General features: G+C 39.4%; 1 protein-coding gene across 1 annotated transcript in view; it reads left to right on the top strand.

Annotated features, from left to right (window-relative positions):
* CUBN (cubilin) overlaps positions 1 to 22,892 on the top strand; it is a 144,508-nt gene that overhangs the window by 80,584 nt on the left and 41,032 nt on the right. Inside the window, exons 34-50 of the mRNA XM_036406448.1 lie at positions 1,644 to 1,757; positions 3,361 to 3,489; positions 3,772 to 3,904; positions 6,782 to 6,987; positions 7,900 to 8,081; positions 9,781 to 9,970; positions 10,515 to 10,712; positions 11,045 to 11,191; positions 12,044 to 12,234; positions 12,520 to 12,703; positions 14,026 to 14,200; positions 15,226 to 15,404; positions 17,246 to 17,455; positions 17,757 to 17,897; positions 18,303 to 18,484; positions 21,216 to 21,387; positions 22,312 to 22,518. Coding sequence (XP_036262341.1) covers positions 1,644 to 1,757; positions 3,361 to 3,489; positions 3,772 to 3,904; positions 6,782 to 6,987; positions 7,900 to 8,081; positions 9,781 to 9,970; positions 10,515 to 10,712; positions 11,045 to 11,191; positions 12,044 to 12,234; positions 12,520 to 12,703; positions 14,026 to 14,200; positions 15,226 to 15,404; positions 17,246 to 17,455; positions 17,757 to 17,897; positions 18,303 to 18,484; positions 21,216 to 21,387; positions 22,312 to 22,518 — 2,940 coding nt within the window. The remainder of the gene's footprint in view (positions 1 to 1,643; positions 1,758 to 3,360; positions 3,490 to 3,771; positions 3,905 to 6,781; positions 6,988 to 7,899; positions 8,082 to 9,780; positions 9,971 to 10,514; positions 10,713 to 11,044; positions 11,192 to 12,043; positions 12,235 to 12,519; positions 12,704 to 14,025; positions 14,201 to 15,225; positions 15,405 to 17,245; positions 17,456 to 17,756; positions 17,898 to 18,302; positions 18,485 to 21,215; positions 21,388 to 22,311; positions 22,519 to 22,892) is intronic.

The following is a 22,892-nucleotide window of genomic DNA, read 5'->3' on the forward strand; positions in this document are numbered from 1 at the left end:
CTAAAAATAATTTGTATGTGTTAAATCCCATAATAATGTCCTGGTATTCTAATTTAAAATAGCAACTATTCTACTTCAGTTGTACATATTATATTTAGACATTGTTAGAATCTTAGAATGTTTCAATCATATTTATAAGTTTATTTTGCTAGTTTAAACAACAAATATCAATTTGCCAAGAAAATATGAAAATATAAATTAGGAGATAAGCAATCTCTTTTTAAGCATAGTTACTGATACAAATAGGATGTCCATGAAAAGGACATCATCTGCGCGGTTCATCATCATCACCTATGTAATGTTTATTTTTAAAGACAAACTTTCCCTGGATTCGTATTGAAAATTCATACATGACTGCTGTCTCCTGAATTACATGAGTATGAGAGGCCATAAAAATGCTGTATGAGAAGCAGTGACTTCCTTCACTTACCAGCACCTCATGCCTCATGCTGCAGCTGCACGTGGTTTCATGCATTACGCTCTATGTAATGCCACTGTTTATGGCATTTCATAAATAAACAGCATGCATACATTGCATTGCATACCCGTGTCTGATAGATTCATCCCGTGGCAGGCCACAGCAGAGATCCTGCTCTGCTTTTACTGGGAAGGCCAACAAGTCTCCTGCTCTGGCCACCCACTGTGTTTTTCGTTTTTGCTGTGTATCCTGAGGACCTGCATTGACAGCTGTGATTGACTGAGCAGGAGGGACACAAAGGACGCAGCTGAATGCCAGCCAGGGCACCCTGCTGGATGCAGCCCGGGGTCTGTGGCTGTCATCTCAGCTTCTTCAAGCCAATTAAGTGGGGCCCAGGGAGAAGCAAAATATTTGTGTCAAATTCAGTTTGGTCAGTGTGGGAGAAAACTTAGTTATCATCTAAATCATGAGACTCTTTCTGACCCACTCAAACTGCATGGAACCCTAAGGCCAGTAATAACTACTGTCCCAGACTGGTGTCAAGGACAGCCTCTTTTCTGCCAGCTGTGACTTCACCTTTGTTTATAGCAGACAAGCAAGAGTAGTAGGAGAGTCAAAAATACCCTGAATCAGAAATTCACTTTTTCATGATATAGCCTGCAGTCCAAGAGCATGGAAAATCCAATGCTGTACAAGTACAGCTGAGGGTAGTTAATGATCCTTTGACCAGTCCAATTGATGAATATGGAGTGTTGCAATATGATGAAAGAAGCTGCTCTTTCTAAGCCTGGAGCAGGGCACATTTGTCCAGATCTATGATATAGATTGCAAAGGGACAGCAGGTCATGGGTGTGTAGAAATAAGTACTGCTTCTGAAAGTCTGTAGGTTTTCCATGTTTTATTTGCTATTTTTTTCAGTATATAATGAAGTTGCCCAGAAACAAGGACACTTAGATCCATATATATATGCTAAATCCTCTCCTTCTAATGTTGATTGAACTAGAAAGTACTGAAAGGTACTGAAGGGATTTACCAGGACCTTTGCACTAAAGGTTAATGCACTTAAATCAAATTCATTCAGTATGTAATGAAAAAAAACTACTTCAGATATGCTTTATGGGGACTGCTTGACTTCAGAGGAAAAAAAGAACATTTGTTTACATGTAAATATTTCTCTGTGAAATTACTAACTCGTTCCTAAATTTTTACTCTTTGCTCTTGCCAGTCAACCATGTCACACTTTCATTCACTGACTTTGATATTGAAAAAAATGGACAAAACTGTACAACGGATTTTGTGGAGATTTTGGATGGCAATAACTATGAGGCTCCTCTTCAAGGTATTGTACCTTTCCCTTGTGTATTTGATATATATAGAGCTACACCCAAGGTAAGCAGGAGAAGATTTTCTGTTCATGGTCTCCTGCTTCGTGGATTTTCTTTGATGACAGAATCTCCTTGGCCTCTCTGGCCAGAGGAAATTGAGAATGGAGAATAAGTCTTCAGTGTGAATGGCAGAGTTCTCCCAGGCTCTGACTCTGCTCCTGCTAACCAGCAGTTTGGTGTTGACTCCAGCTGCCTTTTCCTTCCTCCTCAGTGGAACAATATTGGGAACCAAGCAATTCAGTTTAAACCGAATTTCCATTTAACTGCTCAAAACCATAACATAACTCACAAGCACAGTAAATAAGCACAGTCCATGCTAAACAGGTAAGGAAGCTGAAGACTTCTGGGAGCAGAAAATGGTTTTTTGTCAAGCCATGGAAAGCCTAATTCTTCTGCTCTTTCCTGAGTTTTTGAAGCTTTCGTCTGACTTCTCTGGACTGTACTATGCCCTTCAAGTGCCAGGAGCAGCCTGAAGCAGCAAAATTCCCAGCCCTGGTCACAGGGTGGTCCCAACTCTCCTCATATCCCTAGGGCTGCCCCTAATTACTGTCTGGAAAATTCAGAATATCTCTGTCTTATTATGTTCTCCCTTAATCTGTTTTTGTACATGCTCCTTTGTTGGGAGTGGAGATGAAGTCAGTTTAAATGGTTTGTTACTAGGAACAGAATCCATTTTTTTTGTCTCCTATCCTTGCCTTTCACTTGCCAAAAGAACTTTTTAGTTCTTAAAGGGGACATGTAAGAAAGATGGGGAAAAACCTTTTAGAAAGGCATATTGAGATTGTCATGGTTTTAAGCTAAAAGAAAATAGATTTCAATTTCTATTTATTTTCTAGATATAAAGAAAACATTTTTTACAATGAGGGTGGTGAAATACTGCAACAAGTTGTTCAGAGAATTGGTAGATGCCCTGGAAACATTCAAGATCAGGCTGAATGACGGTTCTGAGCTACCAGATCTAGTTGAAGATGTCCCTGCATATTGCAAGGTGGTTGGACTAGATGATCTTTAAAGGTTCCTTCCAACTCAAAGTATTCCATGATTCCAAGATACTAACTGCTGTCTTTTTATTTACTGGAAGTTGCCTTTTTGACAGATCATGACCCATATTCCTAATCCCCATGTTACAATCCATTACAGGAGAAATGGTCTGTTATTTTTCAGGTTGTTTTTTTTTCATCAGAAACCAATTGAGTGAAATGGAAACCGCTGTCAGATATATTTGATAGGTTTTCTTGAGGTTTATTTCCAATTAGGCAGTAACTCCTCATTTTTTTCATTTTCATTGAGGGAACTCAGTGACAGAATAGCCAGCGACCAGGGTGTCTGGAGTGCCAGAGGTCCTTTTTCTGTTAAAAAAATTGCCACAAGAGTTGAGTTTTGGGCAAATATGATGGAGTATTTCTTCTTTATGTAGATTGAATTGACAACTGCAATTGTGAGCAATGAACATTACTCCTGCTTGTTGTCAGGCATTAACTCCAAATGTTAAATTAGCAGCAGTAATTACATGCTGAACACTTGTGTTTTTTCCCTCTGTGTTCTGCTCTCTTTCAGGCCGTTACTGTGGCACTACTATGCCCCATCCTATCACTTCTTTTGGTAATGCCTTGGTGGTGAATTTCATCTCCAACAATGATATTACTGCCAGGGGCTTCCATGCCACCTATGCTGCATCTTCATCATGTAAGTCCATACAACAGGTGCTACTTCCTTATGCCACTGACTTTTAAGGAAAAGAACAGATCCTTTACCTCTTTTTCTCTCTGCCATTCAATTTTTGAACCTCCCCTGTTGCCCTTCCTCTTTTTGGGCAAGGTCTCAGCAAGTACATCAACAAGCTAAAGAACAAAGAGACAAGGAGAAATGCTTTCTTGATTAGCAAGTGCTCTGTCTCTGTCAAGTTTTTTGTTGGTTTCTTGTTTATGCCATCCTTTCCAAGCCTCTGCTGTCTCTTTCTTGTTGCAGCCTGCGGGGGTACTTTCCACACGGACAGAGGAGCTTTCAACAGCCCTGGCTATCCCGAGCCGTATCCGCCCAACAGCGAGTGTGTCTGGACAATCCTCAGCTCCCCTGGCAACCGGCTCCAGCTGTCCTTCATGTAAATCCATTGCCAGGGGTCATTATTCAGCCTTTGACAGACCTGAAGGAAGGATGCTCTGTGTTTGTTAGGAAATGTAATTACCCAGTGATAAAGCTGAAACATATTTTTAGAGTAACTTGGAAAGAGAACACAGCAGGGGTTAGTGGCAGCTTGCAATCAGTGTTTCCCTGTCTTAGTCGTTGCTTCTGTTAAGGGATATTCAGCATTATATAAATAGGTGGTTTATTATTTGAGCAGCATGAGATGGTGAAGCCAATTCTTACTCACCTATAAACAAGAAGAGGAAATTTAGCATCACTCTGCCTTTTCCTTACAAAGGAAATTCCCTCAATGTAAAGATTCATTTTAGTGTTTGTTATATAGCTGATTAATATAAAGGGCCTAGATATCCCACACATTGTAGGGTTATGCCTCTGGAGGGATTTTGGCACATTTATGAAGTGGGCTGAGGTAAACTTCATGAAATTCAACAAAGGCAAGTACCTAAACCTGGGTCAGGGCAGTCCCAGATGTGCCCACAGATTGGGCAGAGAAGGGATTGAGAGCAGCCCTATAGAGAAGGACTGGGGGTGATGGCTGATGAAAAACTCAACATGAGCCAGCAGTGTGCACTCACAGCCCAGGAAGCCCAAGGAATCCTGGGCTGCATCCAAAGCAGTGTGGCCAGCAGGTCAGGGGAGGATTCTGCCCCTGTCTTCTGCTCTCATGAGGTCCCACCTGGAGCACTGCATATGGTTGTGTTTGCCCCCATTGAAGAAAGACATGGAAGCCACAAAGCTGAAAAGGGAACTGGAGCATCTCCCTTGTGAAGATGGGCCGAGAAAGTTTGGACTGTTCAGGGAAGAGAGAGAGAAGAGAGTGAGAAGAGGAGGACTCTTCATCAGGAACTGCAGTGACAGGACAAGGGACAATAACTTCAAACTGATAATGGACAGATTTGGATTAGATGTTAGAAGGAAATTCTTCACTGTGAGTGTGATGAGGCACTGGAACAGGTTGCCCAGAGAAGTTGTGGATGCCCCAAACCTGGCAGTGTTCAAGGCCAGATTGGATGGGGTTCTGGGCAATCTGGTCTAGTGGAAGGTGTCCCTGTCTATGGCAGAGGATTTGAAACTACTTGATCTTTAAGGTCCCTTCCAACTCAAAGCATTCTATGATTCTATTTTGAGATTCTAAAATTGATGTTAGATTTTTCAACATTTCTTCAACAGTTAAAGCAGAGGAGCTACAACAGGAATCAGAAGAATATGTGATGGAATCTTGTTTTCCCTTTAGTAAACTAACTTTCCTTTGAACACTTCTGACAAGAAAGTCATGTGGAGAAATATGTGAAGTCCTTTACCAGAGTTGTTAGGTTGTTCTTTACCCATGAGGTAGATTTCTGAGCCTCCTCGTTTCCGGGCATCAAACAGTGGCTGCTGCCAAGAAAGAGAGCACTGACCTTTAGCAAAGCTTATGAAGAATGAGCAGGAAAACAAAACTAACTCTGAAACCTGCATCTGCAATTAATCAGAGCAAAAGGAAAATTTTTCTGGTAACACACTGACTGCATAAGACACAACTTGTTAGGCATGTGCTGATTCACTAATGCAATAAAAAGGACATTCTATTCTTCCACTACTCACTGAAGCAGAGAAAAAGCACTACAGCCTGAAAACATTTTCCAAAATGTTTTCCAAAAGCCTGAGAACAAGTTTCAAAATGTCACAAAATAAGCAGTAACTTTTCAGAAACAACCCAAAATTCTACTGTGAAATAGAAACTTTCAGTGGAACATACATTCCCTTATATAAAGTGACACTGAGTAGATGTTAATTCTTTTTCTTCAGTTACAAATAGCTGAAAGACAAGCTGAAAATACTGAAAATTATTGAGTAATTATGTTAGAAAGCACTATTTTTTAATTTAATTTAGTCTTTGGGGGTTATAAAGTTTTTTTGGCATGAGGCATTAATTTTCTTCAATGTCTGTCTTCCAATGTGAGGGCTAGCTTTAAATTGTTCTGAAATATATCCAGATGAGTGGTTAGAACCATTTCACAGCATGATATGCTGAACACACATGGCTATATTCAAATCTGCAAGGGAGAGATTGTTACCAGACTATCAGAAAGCATGAATATCTAAGGCATTGGTTATTAGAGGCACTCTCTGGAATCTTTGCTATATATTCATAGCCTGCTTCTAAAAACCATGTTGGTTTGTATAAAAGCAATTCACTTAAAATAACAGACAATTTTTAGAATATATTTCTCATTCAGCTTGGTGTAATAATTAAGAATTTATAATTTGATTACTATATCTCATTCCTTTTCTAGGGTAAAAAGTACTTTAGAAGAGTTGATAACAATTCTTGTTATTATTTTGCACACCCAGATATGTAAAAGTCAGAGAGGCCAGAGAAACCGTGATATTTTATAATTCTGGAGGAACTGCTAAGGGATTTCTGACCTCTGAGGTGTTAACTGCAACTAAATCAGCAATTGTTTTCTCACCACAGAATGTGCTGAAATAATAGACATATGAAGGGGCTAAAATATTCTCTGCACTCGACACTCACTGGATTTACACGAAAAATCTGGATTATACAGGGCTTTCATGGTTGTTCTTGGAGAACCAAGTAATTTTAAAAGCATTTGAGAACACTTTAAAATGTGTAACTCTGCTCACTGAAGCTCTATTATAAAATAAGGGGCTGGAAAGTGAGTGCCCTGTATTGGTGGCCTTGGCAGGTGCTGGGGGTTTTGTTGCTGCCCTTTTCCTAAGCCTTACAGAAGGATACCATCTACAGTGGGAGGAATGGCCTGGCAGGCCACACTCTGAAGTATGTGCCAGTCCTGTGTGTGCTAATGCTCTTCTGCTGCTATTGAAACAGAGCATTTCAGCTGGAGGACAGCAATGGCTGCACCAAGGATTACCTGGAGATTCGGGAAGGGAGTGACACAGGGACACTGACAGGACGGTTCTGTGGGAGCTCCCTCCCTTCAAATTATACATCAACTTTTGGACATATCCTCTGGGTCAAATTTGTCTCAGACAGTTCAGGCACGGATGTTGGCTTCAGGGCCACCTTCTCTCACTGTAAGTAGATGTAATTTGATTGAAAACTATTGTTCTTTCATAGTACTTCTGAAATTATTCTAAAAAGGGATTGTTTGGCCCTCTAAAGTCTATTAGAAAATATTTGCTGATGTCAAAAGGTCTGTAAATTCACTTTAAAAATATTTTGTAAAATCTCTACTGAATGTAAAAGAGTGCTCTTAAACATGCCAGAAGTCTATAATATTTATTAGGCAATTGGCAAATTAAGAAAAAGTATTTATTTCTCAGCTTTCTTGTTGTTTTGGTTTTTTTGGGTTTTTTTTTTTTTTTTGGTGTGACAGTGTCCATCTTCTGGTTTGGATCTTGATGCCATCAACCAGGATTAGAATTAGAAAAAAGGAAATTATGCCAATTTATAGATCCAAAATTTCAATGGACTACTGCCAACATCAGTCTGACTTGCTGCATGAACAGACTGCTCAAGCTAAACATCCACAGCCATATTGATTATGCAAACTAAACTTCTAATAATTTCCCTTCTTTTGAGATTTAACTCCTTTCAAAATGAATTATCAATTGTTCACACCTCACTGGAGTCAGAACCATTTTTCATCAGAATGTGCACAGGCATTTAAAAAACATTCTTTAATGCTTTTGGGTGGAAATGAACATAAAGTAGTCAGAGTCAGGGGGGAGTTTAGGTGTGCTGTCTTCCTGCTTCCCATATGTATAGACCCATGTGGCTCAAATGGGTAATTTCTTTCAGGAAAGAGAACACTGCAACTCTCAAAACAAGATAATAATTGGAGGGTGCATCTTAGAGCTGTCTGAGATGTCTTACAGCCTTACAGCACTGTCTAGTCCTAAGCAAATTAAGTCAGATGGGTCCCCCAGCTCTTCTTTTACTGTACATGAATTAGAGGCATTAGTTGTCTCTTTCTTGTTTTTCAGTGTTTGGAAATGACATTGTGGGAGAGAGAGGACAAATAGCCTCCCCCCAGTGGCCCAGGAGTTATCCTCCCAATTCCAATTACCAGTGGCGGATAAGCGTTAACGCTTCCCAGGTTATCCACGGCCGGATCCTGCAGATGGATATTGAAAATCATCACAGGTGCCAGTATGACAATCTAAAGGTGATTTCCTTCTGACAAGTTATTTTATTTCCATCAACTTTAGTAAAATGGATGAATAGAGAAACCTACAGGATGAATGGGGAACATTTCTGAGGGTGTGGTGTGGCTCACTGTTTTTGCTGTGTGGTCCTTTCAATAATTATTATGTATGGGAAGAGTATTATATATTCAATCATATATATTGAATATATTCAATAATATATTCAATTCTATATTCAATATTATTATTTATTTATTTATACTCTTTGGCTCCCTAACAGATATTTCCAAGTTTGAAATTTACTGAAAATAAGTCCACAATGGTGCAATCCTGAATATTACTATTAAAGAATTTCAGGTCAGATACCAGACTGAAATTGGCTCCATGCTGGTTCAGTTAAGGACAACAGTGATAGTAACATCTCAATGCTTCTAAAAATAAAGTTATTTTAAAAACCTACAAGGAACAATTCTTGCACCTTCTTTGCACTCTGGATCAGTAATTTGGCTGCTGGTGGTAGAAAGGTGCCTCTTTCCTGCAATTTGATTGTTTCTCTGTACTCCCCCTGTAATATAGTCTAGCCAGGTTAAAAAATAGAATAGTGGAATAGTTTGGAGTTGGAAGGGGCCTTTTACAGCTTTTCTAGTCCAACCCCCAGCAAGAAGCGGGGGCATCTTCAACACATCACTCATAGTGCTAAGCAAAGTGAACAGTAGAGAATACAACTTCTTTCTGAACTTAGCCAACATAACCGCTTAAATAAGGTAAATCACTTCTCTCTTCTTTTTTTTTAAAGTAGGTAATTAATCAATTATAATTTTTTTCTATTTGAGAAAGTTAATACTAGTTCAGTATTTTCAGTTCATTATTAATTTACTGATATTCAAATGTAATATTAGCTCAAAAAGGAAATAAAACTTTTTCTTTCACCTCATGTCATATACTAGCAGCATTTTTTTCTCCTAACTCAGCCTGCCTTTCTTTGTCCCTCTGAAGGCAAAATGAGTTTCTTAAACCAGCTAGACATTTAGTAAGTGTAAATCAGCCTGGTCTTTAATCTCACACAAGGATCAAATTATTAATGCAATGTTAATGTTTATTTAATAATTCCTAGCTTTCTCTACTGGACATTTTTACTGGGTGGTAGATGAGAATAACAAAATAAGCTTAAAAGCTGGCAAAGGAGAAACACCTTGTAACCAGACACGATTTTGGGTTACAAATACATAAAATAAAGAAAATATTTCTGTATATTTATCTGATAGAGTTCAAAATACATATGTTCCTCAGTGGGTAGAAAAAAGATAAATGAAAGAAAAGAAAATTAATCCTTTTTCTCTCCCCTGCATATCATGGTTTGTTGGTTTTTTTCCCATCAAGAGTAAAAATTGTACCTTTGGACTTTTTTTAAAGTTCTATGTCTCCAAAGAGAAGCCCTGTGATAGCGAATGAGGTGAATTTGATGACTTCCATTCAGATCCTTCTTCTGTGAAAGCTTCACTTTTAACTGCATATAAGTTAAGAGAGAGTTTAACTGCATATAAGTTAAGAAAGAGAGATTTTATTTCCTTTTTATAAGAGAGGTTTCTCTCTAACTTGGATATGTTCAAAGATCCCCCACTGACTGAAAGAGGGTAATTTTCTCCTTGGAAATTTGCTGAGTATGGGGCAGATGAAAATCTGGCTCTGTGAGCAACAGCACTGTTCTTCTCTCTGCAGGTGTATGATGGGTCCACTGTTCATGCTCGTCTTGTTGCAACATACTGTGGTGCAGACCCTGCCTCTTTTGCATCCTCTGGTAGTTCAATGACAATCCAGTTCCAGTCAGATTCCTCTGTGACTGGAAAAGGCTTTCTTTTGGAGTGGTATGCAGTGGATGCTTCTGCTGTTACACAGACCATTGCTAGAGGTGGGTTTTCAGTGAGTTCCACAGCTACAAGTGGTACAGCCAGTGATATACTCAGCTTTACTTAAAGAATTCCAAACAAACTTCCCCTCTAGAGAAAGCCCAAGTTATTAATGAGGGAAAGATTTCAGTGACATTTTAATGAAGCATTTTACTATCTTTTAAAAACAACTTCTAGAAACTCTTAGGTATACTAATTTACAGTGTTCTAAAAATGAGCATGTTGCTAGAGGATCATTTTTCTTTACACAGGTATTTAATTAAATCTAAACATTTGTTATGTTTTCATGGCAAACTATCCCTCTTGAAAAACCATTCTAAATCATTGGCTACTGTGATATGAAACAAGCACAACAGCTTATGTTAAACTGTGGTAGATGCTCTTAGGTATTTTGTTGAAGTTGAAGAATTCCTGCATTACTGTAGCTACACACATAATCACTGTGCCCTCATTGTGCTTTATTATAGGACTGTCATCTTATATTACATTAGGAGTGTATTCAGTCTAAAAAGAGGATGCTTTCTTTTTTTGTCTTATCCATGACAGGCGCATGTGGAGGGTCTGTAACAACTGAAGAAACACCTTCATTCCTCTTCTCACCGAGCTGGCCACTGAATTACAGAAATTTTGAGGACTGTATGTGGCTTATCAGAGCTCCTGGATCCACTGTGGAACTCAATATCCTGGCACTTGACATAGAATCTCACAGCACATGCAACTATGACAAACTTATTATCAAAGATGGTGAGAAGCCAATCTTGCCCTACCCTATCACGGTGCAGTACAGACCCAAGGTCCAAATACCTCAAATTCTCATCTCCACTGAGCTTAATTAATCTAGATAGCAACAGGAACATGCTCTAAAACAGTACTTTTCCTCTATTTTGAGACATTCTTCTAGTTAAAATAAAATTAGCAAAGTCTAGCAAAATATTTGGTGATCTATAAAAATATTTCTAAATCTGTAAGGGGTTAAAGGTCTTGAAAAGCACCTTCCTGAAAGTGTGAGCCACAGCAACAGGCAGGCACACGTGGACTAATTCAGTTTTAACACTAATGTGTTCCTTTCATCCCAGGAGACAATAGCCTTTCCCCAGTACTGGCTACTGTGTGTGGACGAGAACCTCCTGGGCCAATAAGATCAACTGGAGATGCAATGTTCATCCACTTCATGTCTGATGCAAGTGTCACTGGAGCTGGCTTTAATGCCTCTTATTACAAAAGTAAGACTCATTTCTCTTCTCCCCCAGATAAATGTCTGCCTTGCTGCTAGCAATGGCTTAAGAGAGTCTGGCATTGTTAAGAGCTGTCTACAATTTAATTAATTACACACACGTATAATTATTCACCTCTCATGAATATGTGTTAATAAATTTCTGACTCTACAAAGCTAAAATTTGCTATTTTTCCAGCAATATAATGCAACAAAGCACGATTCAACCTGACCAGTCACTTCTCAGAAGGAAGAAAAGCATTTGCCTAAGTTTGTAACAGCTCAGCTGAAGGGTGAAAGAATGCTTAGCTAAGAGAAAGAAATAAATGACTCAAAGCAGAAAGAGACAAATGCAGGAATCTGTATAAATTCTATCAGGAATGTCAGCAATTTCCAGCAACAGTCCTCCCACATGAACTCAGGAATGATGACAGATTCCTGAATGGGCTGAGGCACCAGGAAAGTATTCAGGCAACAGTGACAACTGGGCAAGTTTTTCTGACTGGCAGCTGGAGTAGATGGCAGTGCTTTGGTCCATGGCTAGGAGCAATCTCCTCAGACAGGGTAATGATAAACTCATGCTATGGGAGGTCTTTGACATTGCTGCCTGCTTATTCATCTGCTACATCTGAGAACAGTCTCACGAATTTTGATGTCTTCTTGAAATCTATAAGCTTCTGATTTGGGAGATCATTCATCGTGTGCATTGCTATATGCCCCTCAGCTCTTCATACACTCATTCCAAAATTTATTTTAACCCAGCACATCTTTTAGGAGACAGGGTTTTTCTCAAAATGAATAGGTGAATAGTTGACGCTTTTGGGTTTTTCTCTTTGCTTCAACTTTTATCTTTTTTTTTCAGGTTGTGGAGGCTATTTGCACACAAGCAGGGGTGTGATAACATCCCCCAACTACCCTCAAAACTATTCTCCTAATCTAAATTGTTCCTGGCACGTAGTGGTAGCCACTGGATCTATCATTGCTGTTCATTTTGAACAGCCTTTCCAGATTAAGAGTGAGGACACTTCCTGCATCCTTGGAGATTACATAGAGGTGAGGTTATTGGCTGGGTCACCAAACCCTCAAAGCTATTAAAGCTACTGAATCTTACAGATTTATGTGTCAGTAGAGCAGCTCAAAATGTCATGGTGTGCAACCACCGAAAGAGAAATACCAAAGATATTTCTCTCTATCTCTCTCTCTCTTTTTTATTAATATGCATTAATTAATAACTAGTTTATTAATTTCCCCTGCGTCTGGAAGTATTAAGATGGTGTGTGCACAAAGTTTACATTCCAGGGCTGTTTGCTTGAGTAACATTAGCAATTTCTGTTTTAGCTGAAGAATGGGTTAGATAATGCTGCCCCACCTTTGGTGTCTGCAAGAGGGAATGGACGTTTTTGTGGAAGCAGCCCCATCTCCACCATGTACACCACAGATAATCAGCTGTTTGTCCACTTCACTTCTGACAGTAGCAATGAGGGTCAAGGATTCAAACTGAGATATGAAGCTAAGAGTCTAGGTAAGTCTAGGTAACAAACTTAAATTCTGCAACTTATACATATGTAACTTGGAGTTTGTCCTCTTGAAGGATATTTTTGTTCAAAGTCCCAACCCTGGTACAATCGGATGTCTGCAAAAATGTCCTGTACTGCATGACTTCTGATCTGACACTCAGATTTCTCCTTTTTAAAGAGTATTAGCTCAGGCCACAGAACCTGAAAATATTAAAGATAGATTAAGAAAAAAAGAAGAAGGAAAAAAAAAAGAGACCCTTTAGTAGGGAAGTAGCACCTACAGTTAGGAAGAGATGTAAAAATTCATACAGGAAAGGAAAATCTCCTGGAAACAAGAACTTTATTTTGAACATTTAGTACCCCATGCAAGCGCTCCATGAAGTCAGGAGCTTTTCAGGGTAGCGTGTCTAGAAAGGTGGCAACATTTCTCACAAGATTTACTCCCAGCTGAGAAAATAACATTAATTGCCAAAGCTAACTTCTTTGAAAGAATGAACAAAATAGAGACCAGGTCCCAAGAGGAAATCACAAACTTGGCATTTGCAGTTATCCCACTGTGTTCATAACAGATGCCGCTTGGCACACCTGGAGACCTGTTAAACAGAATATCTAAACAACTAAGGCAACCTGTCAATCAGCTCAAATCTTTAAGTGCTTGATTTCTGCCTATTTTCCCTGCTGCCTCAAAGAATTAGCATTACTTCAGAGAATTCATGAGGAGAATAGGTGAAGCTGTACAATAGCATTTCTACCACTTCAATTCATGGAGCCCGAGTAAAGCCCCAGGTTAACCAGCACTGCTAGAATGTAGAGGAGTTTAGGACAAAAAGGTTCTAGTCAAAATAAAGATATTTTTGTCAGGTAAAGGACCTGAACAAACATTCATGTTTGCTCTGACTGGCATTCCTCACACATTCATCATTATCTCAGACATTTCAGTTCTTGAAAAGTAGAAGTTGGGAATGATTCACAGATATATTGATGGGTCTGACTTGTGGGCTTCCTAGCTCTTGGGAATTGGCATAGGAACAAGGCAAGAAATATGTTTTTCGCTCATTTTATAAGCAATGCAAGGAAGAAGTAAGAGCAGTTCAATTCAGGACCCTGAACATTTGGGAATGAGAATGGGTAGGCAGGAGCACAGGAGTATAGGATTCTACTGCATTAAAATGCTTTTCCACAGCAAGCAATAAAATGCATTTGTTTTTTTATGCGACTACATGACATCAAAAGGAAGCTCTGTTGGAATATAGTGATAAGTCATTTTTTGATGCCTCACCCATTTCCTTTTCATGTTGTTTTTTACTGGTGATCTTTTCTTTCCCAGCCTGTGGAGGGAACATTTATGTCAGTGATTTCAACCCCAGTGGATACATATCTTCCCCCAACTACCCGAGCAATTACCCTCCTCATGCTGACTGTGTCTGGACCATAACTGCTCCCAATGGACATGCAGTAGAGCTGCAATTTGAAGATCAGTTTTACATTGAACCTTCACCAAAGTATACATCCACATTGTTTTGCCTATTTTTCTTCAGACTCCATTCTGATTTTTCTTTCTCTGTTACTTTGTCTAATTCCTCCCAGAGAACAAACACTTCTATATTTAAAATCAAATGGTGTTAAGAAATTTTTGAGAGATCACTGAAGCTATCAGGTCATTGGCTTACATTCCTAGGATGTTGCTGTGCATAAAAGAAACTAGTATGACAGAAAAAGTGGAAACATCCATGATAGGAACGTGCTTTCGGTGAAGTCTATGCCCCATAGTTCTTTCATATTCAGGTTTTCAGTAATTTGAACTCTTGGGTGCTTTTAAAGCCACCATATCACTTTGCCTCCCTCCTCCATTGCCTGGCAGCTGGTTTGCCAGGTGTCTACACATTTTGCACTCCCTGTCTGGACCATAAGACAAGGTTATTTTCCAGCTGATGTAGCTTCATTTGTACGGGCTGTAAGGCAAAGGTGAGCCTGTGAAACCATATCCAGGAAAAGTAGTGAACGATGGAGAATCCCAAAGGTCTCCTTTCTGGTATCCAGGACACTGCACCATTCTGAAGGCAAAGCTTATAGTTAAGATATTTTGCATCTTTGTATGCCCCTATGCAATTAGACCCCAGAATTGCATTTTTATTCTCTTAATCTCTCTTCTTGTTGTCCCTTAATTCAACACTTCTCCATGAGACTAATAGGGAATATCTGCTGAATCTGAATCCTGCCAATAAAATGTATTTATGATCACAACTACTTCACCAGTGCTGCTCATATCCCTATCCAGAATTTGCTCCTGTCAGATCTGATCTGATCATAGACTGAGTTTTAGATGAATCTTTCTCAATGTTTCTAGCACTTATTTTAATTCAATTATTACATAACTGCAATAAATTATGATCTTCTTGATTCTGTCCTGGTTACACTGCATGGAAACCAATCTAATTCACTACAGCTTCATGCTTTTGTGCACTTACTGGAATGATTTTGAACCACTACTGCCATACACTGAAAAGAAAATTGTCTCCTCTTCCAGCTGCACTTCCAGTTACCTCGAGCTGCGCAGCGGCGCTGACTCCAGTGCCCCCCTCATTGCCAAGCTCTGTGGAGGTTTGAGGCCAGGCTCACAGAGATCTTCAGGAGCTGTCATGTACCTGAGGTTCAGGTCTGACAACAGCGCCACACACGTGGGATTCAATGCTAAGTACTCCATTGGTAATGCTTGCATTTGTCAGTTTCTATGATTTTAAAGAAGATTTTGGTTTCAAGTGTTAGACTTTTGTAATAGGGCTCAAATCAGACCTGTGGGATGGGCTGACAGGAACATGCCTCTTTCAGTTACTGTTAGAGCTAAGGCATCAGAAAATCAGCATGTTCTGCACCTGGCAAGAGCTGAAAATTAGGGGAATATTAATAAGAAAGAGCTCATAGACCAGCAGTAGCAGAAACAACCACTGGATAACCACTTGCCAAAGCCAGTTGTCAAAGGAGCAGTAGGAAAAAGGTCAGTGTGGATAAAATCATGTAACATGTTTGATTTTCAGCCTGCAAACTTAGTGTCACTTTCATGAGCAGGGTTCTGAAGGGGAATGTGAAGATCAGTTGAGAATTGGCAGTAGAATAACAAATTAGGAGCTTCTCTATGTAAATGTAAATAAATATATAATAAAGCTGCTAGATAAACAGGGGCAGCATAATAATGGACTGGAAAAGGAATGAGCTATGAAAACCATTATTTGCCATCTGGGAAAGAAATACTTTAGTTACTTGTTCTCAAGCTGCAAACAGAGTTAGAAAGCACCAGAAAAAAATTTAAATACAAGAAAAAATAGTTCTTGATCAGATTCAGAATTATGATACTTTTTTGGGTTTGATAATGTTAATGATCTTCAGAACATATCAGGACACTGCACTGGTATCATCAAAAGCACAGGCTATCCTGACCTTCATTATCTTAGTATCACTTATATAGGAAAGCTTAGGACTGTTAATTTCTCAAAGGCAAAGTAGTGAAATATATTGTTTTAAACAGAATTTTGCTCATTGCATTAGATCTGAAACACTAAAGCCAAAATAGAGTGCTATCATATTTCTGAACTTAAAAACTGAAGAAGCTTGCATATATACATATATTTATTAGTATATGAAGCCATAATTTACATTTAACTGTAACAGATTTGCAGTATCTTAGCTGAATGCCAGTCATCCTGAAACAAAGCACTAATGACTCACAGAACTGACCATATGAACACAATTGTTACTGCCATGGAAAGATTGTAACTAACAGACAGAATCCACTAAAAAAAAATCCACCTGGGAATTAGTTTTTCATAGAGTCATAGAATATCCTGGTTTGGAAAGGAACCACAAGGATAATCAAGGTCCAGCTCCTGGACCTACACATGACCACCCCCAGAGTCACACCATATGCCTGTAAGCACATGTTTACTGTATGCCTTACTACTACAAACTTATGTTTGCAGGTAGTGCAAAGAAATGAGTGTTCAGAGAGAGACAATTAAAAATTATTAGCTGTTTTACACACTGTGCAGTGCTTACTCACTAAGGCATCAGAAGGAGTGAATGGGAAGGGATGAAAGGAAAAAGGAATCTGAACTACAACTGTTGACCCAAACCAGAAGTCAACTTGTGTCTGTCATAAAGAATTGAGATCCACACTTAGCAAATTTTATTTATTTTTAATTTACCTGTTACATGTTTGCAAGGTTTTCTCGTAAATATGGACATAGATAGAGATTAGATTGAAAACTGTGAGTTTATTCAAATTATAAGAGGTATGAAAGAGAGGAAGGGATGTCTGCAATGGCAGGGTGTATGTGGGTATGGGGAGGGGTGTGAAAAAAATAAAACATAACAGCAACCAGGACTGATTGTTAGATTGAGAACATGGAAGATTTTTTATTGGAAGGTAATTCCTGTCTTATTACCACAGTTAGAGAACAAGTCAGTTGTACCTTACCTGTAAGTTTTACTTAGGAGAAAGATCATCTCTGTGACGTTCTTTAGTCAACTAAATAATATTCTTCCTTTTGCAGCTCCCTGTGGTGGGACAGTGGTAGGACAAACAGGCATCATCGAAAGCACAGGGTATCCTGACCTTCAATATCAAGACAACCTGCTGTGTGAATGGTTTCTGCAGGGTCCCTGGGGCCACTATCTTACCATCAGACTAGAAGGCCTAGATATTCAAAGCTCTGCTGAGTGCACAAATGACTTCCTGGAGATCCGAGAATACAACGCTTCTGGTCTGAGAATTATTTCAGTGTTTGTCTTCCCCTCCCTAGTACTACTAGGAAACCTCACCTGAGGATCCTGAAAGCATTTCCCTTTGGGTATAAAGTGAGCCTTTTCAATGTGCAGTATTTGCTTGTGTCTGCCTTGCTTGATGGCGCAAAGTAAGGCAAACAAAACCCTTCTATTTGCCAGCAATAACTCAATTCCACTAGTTTACTTCTGCCTGTCCAGTTAAATTGGAAAGTGACCCTTCAATAGAAATATGAATAAAATATTGATATAAATTTCTCTTTCTCTATGTGATTTTTGCAGGAAATTTGTTGGGCAGGTACTGTGGTAATACTCTCCCTCATGCTGTGGACACCTCTGACAGTTTTGCCTATGTCAAGTTTGTCTCTGATGGATCAGTCAATGCCCGGGGATTCAGACTGCGCTTTGATTCCAGTACTGAAGGTTGGATTTGTAGAGTTCAAATATACTCTCAGGGAGCAACTTATACCACAGACCATAGTCAGAAATGTCTCAGTTTTGCCACAATGAGAGGCTTGTATCATATGGCATCAAAGCCTGTGGGTCACCCAGGCTTCTGAAGCCTGGGATGAGCCCTTCAGAGAAGGAAATGTTAACAATTAGACTAAAAGGAGTTGCTGTGGTCAGTTAGTACTCAGCTGCTTTTATGACTGAGTGATAAAGACTGGCAGGAACTTGGCTGTTTAGACAAATACATGGACAGAGTAGGGGGATCAAATCCTCTCAGGATCTCTTTTTCTCACAGTATTGTTTTGGGGTTTTTTTTTTGCTACAATTCTATAAGCAATGCTTTAGTCTGAGAAGTGTACCAATATTTGGATCTTTCAGAATGTGGTGGGGATCTTACTGCACCTGTTGGAACATTTACTTCACCCAACTATCCCAACTTATACCCACATAACCGAGTGTGTGAATGGAGGATCACAGTGGAAGAAGGCCGACGTGTCACCCTAACCTTTAATGACATGAAAACTGAAGAGCACTGGAGCTGCTCATCAGATTATGTGGCTGTGAGTATTGGGTGTAGAGTCAGAAACTGCTCCTCCTAATCCCTTTGTAGAGAATTAAGGAATGTAATAAAGCTGAAAAGTCACTTACAGGTCTATGTATGGTTTTTAGACAAATCGTAATTTAATCTGGGGAAAGCAGATAAATGAGAGAAAGTTATTTCTGTAGAGCATCTAAACTCATCTCCTTGTTTTGGAGTATGGAAATTTTGAAATTGTGGCCCAGGTAGAGTAGAAGGCTTAAAGGAATCATTGGAGTTGTCTTTTTATCAACGATTTAAAAAAACTCTTGGGTTTTTGAAAGCTTTCAATGTCTCTTTTCTGGGAAAACAAAATCCATCAATCAGTTCTATTGACTTAGCTGGTTTTATTGACTTAGGAAGTATCTACTGCTGTTTTTATTTTCTGCTGTCCACTAAAAAAAGTAGAAAAAGACAGGGATTGCAACAAATGGGTGTATCATGGTTTGATGCTGGCACAATGCCAGTGTTCTTTATGAAAATCCACTCTTTCTGGTTTTTGCTGTGAGATGTGACTAGGAATAAGCAAAGCAGGCTCTCACTTAGAGATAAAGAAAACTTTATTAACTACACTACAACTATATGTAAAAAGGAACACACAAGAAAAATAAAACTTTACAAATACATTTCCTCCTCCGCACACCAAATTTCTAATATGTCTATCTTTCAAATTTCAACTCTCGGTCTAGCACTACCCTTCAGACAATCAATTCTCAGTTCATCAAGAGGAGAGGAGTCTTTCTTGTGCTATAAGCTTTCCTGGGAAACACTGTTGAAACTTCGTGTGTTTCCATGTCACTTGTGGCACTGCTCAGAGAACATCTGCTATGGTGACCTCTGCTTTTCATGTCTAGTGCTCTCACTACTGAACATGGACCAGAGCTGCTTTTAGGTTCGTCTTTTAAGGATGCGTTGTCCCGTTCCAAAAAGAGCGCAGCCACACTTTTGGGACACCTGTCCCCCCCCAAATTTCACCTCCTGGGGCCGAGGGGTACCAACACTGAACCCTCTCGGTTCTGAGCCATTGCCTCCCCCTGGATGCAGTCTCTGTGTCACAAGGAAAATGGTTCTGTCCATGGCTATAACAAGAAGAGTCCAGCTAAGCTACTCTATCATCTCTTCTCACCTAAGATTCTTCTCTCCCGACATCTTTCACTTGCTCAGACTTTCATCACACTTGCCCATTTCCTTCTTTGTCTTCTACTCTATCTCTCTTCTAGGAAAGGTTAATGTTCTGTAAAGTTTTCATTGTCCAAAAAGGGGTTAAAAACTCGGGCTCTGCCTGCCTGGAGACTCCCACAAGCGGCCCCTCTCTCTCTGTCTCCTTGGGGGGCTGCCCGATGCCTCCTGGTGCTTCTCTCTCTTCCACCCTTCCACCCTCGGGGCCAGGCCTACCTCTCCCGGCCGCTTGGCTTTTCCCCTCCCTCGCCCAGCCAGCAGCTGCGCCGGGGGAGGTCTGACCTGCTTCCCTCGCGGAAACCCAAGAGAACTTCCCCGGGTGTGCTCTGCTTTTTAACCCCTGTGTTCTCAGAGGCGTATCCATTGTCCGCAGTGGCCACACCAGGTGCTAATATTAAAATCTGAACACCTATTGGTGACCACAGCATATCCCAGAAAACCTGCTTCCTGTCATACCACGACAGGTGCTCTGAACTAAAGATAGAGAAACTCCAGGAAACTTTACTTGTATTCTCAATCTTGAAAAAAAGGTAGATATTGGTTACATTACGATGTTTATTTTTGATTTCTGGTTATTTAGTGAAAAAAAAATTCAAGCCTGGCACGCAGACCTGGCCCTGGTCAGATGTACAAATGCCTCAAAAATTTGATTCCTTTATGAATTTGCAGGAATGTGAGGTAGAGTTTAGCTTCCTACTTCCTCAGATAAGCAGTGCAAATACAGGAATTAACTGTAGGATGATCAGAAGCCTATCCAAGTACAAGCATGGGGGGCTGAAGTAGCTATTCATCCCTTGAGGTTTGTAGATGATGTTTCCCTTGTTCTTCTTCACAGATGCTTTAGACAAACCTTTGGCAGCAGGCTTTTTATCAGATAATGATCTCTTAAAGGAAAATTTTTCCTGCTGGCTTTTATGCCTTCAATACTCTAATTTATTCCAAGTCTCAGTGGGAAACATCATTTCTGCCTTGCTTGCACTGCAGAGTAGAAAGAAGGAAATTAATTCCTAGGCTAAAGGGTGCATGAAGGAAATGGAGCAAAATATCCCTGGATCATCAAAAAGTGAAATGTTTGAAATAATCAGAAATGCACACCAGCACTCAGTATGTTGGAGAAGATTTTGATAAAGATCATGTTGGCTTTAAAAGATAATGATTTGAAATGAAATTTATATTATTAGTAGCTGGCATTATTAAGTGATTGAATATATAAATATTGAGCTAAACCACAGTATTCTTCTCAATAAAAAAATTCAATTTCTGTTTGAAAAAGGAGAGAGAGAGAGAGAGAGAGAAAGGGAGAGAATATGTTTGTATCTCACCAAAATAAGCAAGTTATTTTGATGTTTACTTCAGTGCCTCATCCACTCAAGGCAATGAAAGTTTCTTCCAAGGTTTGGGTAAATTTGAGAGCTAACCCCTTGTGAGAGACATCAGTGAATTTTGTATTAAAGGGTGTAAACACTCTTAAATGGTACAGGAGATGCTCATAAGACTGTATATTTGTGTCATAAGAGTTTATTTTGACTCTACAGGTTTACAATGGCCTTCGGCAAAACTCTCCCCAGCTGGCCAAGCTGTGTGGGGAAGTAAATCCAGGCACTGAGGTGAAATCCACTGGAAACACAATGAAAGTCATTTTGGTGACAGATATGTCCCGTGCAGCCAGAGGCTTCAGTGTCTCATACACCTCTAGTGAAGATGCAGGTAGTGTATGTTTTTTACTTAAGTGATGATCTCTGGTAAGTCATTTCATAGCTAGAGTAGTAGAAAACAAAATTACCTAAACAGATAACAAATCTCTGATACCTTTTTTCTCTTTCATCTCTGGATGGGAATGGATATTTATCTTTAATTTGCTGAAAGAACTTGAAAAAAAATGGAGAATCTCTGTGAGCAATGGACTTCATGTGGCTTCGTATGGATGACAGTCCCTGCTGCCCCTACTGATTTATTTTTTTGTACAGAGTCTTGAATAAAAGATGGTCTGAAGTGGCCTTATTCCATGAAAAGTTTCAAAAAGCATAGTGCTATAGACAAATTGAATAATTCAAGTGCTTCCTTATTACTCAGGGGGGTAATTAATTTATTGTAGCTTGTGAAAGAGTGCAGCTAACCTACTTTTGCAAGCTCAGCCTCCAGAGAGGAGGCAGCTGGCACAGCCATACTACTACAGCCTTGAGCCTTTTGAACTTATTTTCCAGCTCCCACCCTAGGCATCCTACTATGGCATTGAGGGCATCTTCCATGAATTTTATTCTCTTGAGCCTAGAATTGGGTAATGAGTAGGGCTGAACAATACTGAACTGAAGCTGTAGTGAGATTTTATCAAAATATGAAATAATGCCTGTTATATTGATAGTGCTGCTGAAACATTTTATTTGATCCTGTAAATAATTGTTCTTTGCTTTACATGTGTGTTTTTAAAGATTTGCCAATAAATTCCAGGGAAACAGGGAAGAATTCTCTTGTACAGAGCAGTAAGTTATACAAAAGTTAGAAGATGGAAAAGGTTTTGATCTAATCAGCACATGCTTTCTGATGTGAACTTATCTGAATGAAAAGGGGCAAGATTTCTCCTCATACAAGAATTAGTACCACTTTTAAATAAACCATATTTTGTTTCTGCAGTTTGTGGTGGAATCCTGATGGCACATACAGGTGGGGATTTCTCTTCTCCTGGTTATGATGGCATCGGAAATTACACAAGTAACCTGAGCTGTGAATGGATCATTGAAAATCCCTCTCACTACAATTCATCCATTTATATATCTTTTGAGGATTTCCACTTGGAACATCACCAGAACTGCCAGTATGACTACCTAGAGCTACGAATAGGTTTGTATGTTCAGCAGGGGAATGGATGAAGCCTATCAAGATTCTGGTTGTACAACTCTGTTTGTGCCAAATCTCATTCATATATATTTGCAGGGAGTGGCTGTTGTAGAATCTGTACATTTGAGAGTGTTCAAATCCTGCCTTCCATGTAGCATCCATGATAAGAAGTGGGATTTCACTACCAGAGGAATGGATGCATGGATTTGGTCACATGTTCTTTCAGGGGGAGAGAATGGAAAACTGGACAGACATCTTGGGAACATAACTAGTTTTGCTGTTTGCAATACTCACCTGACTCTCTCTTTACATGGGACAATATGAATTCCACTTCATTTGCTTGAGAGATGGCATTTGCAGTTATCAAAATAATTTAT

This window comes from Molothrus ater, chromosome 1, assembly GCF_012460135.2.
Source record: "Molothrus ater isolate BHLD 08-10-18 breed brown headed cowbird chromosome 1, BPBGC_Mater_1.1, whole genome shotgun sequence".
NCBI lineage: Eukaryota > Metazoa > Chordata > Aves > Passeriformes > Icteridae > Molothrus > Molothrus ater.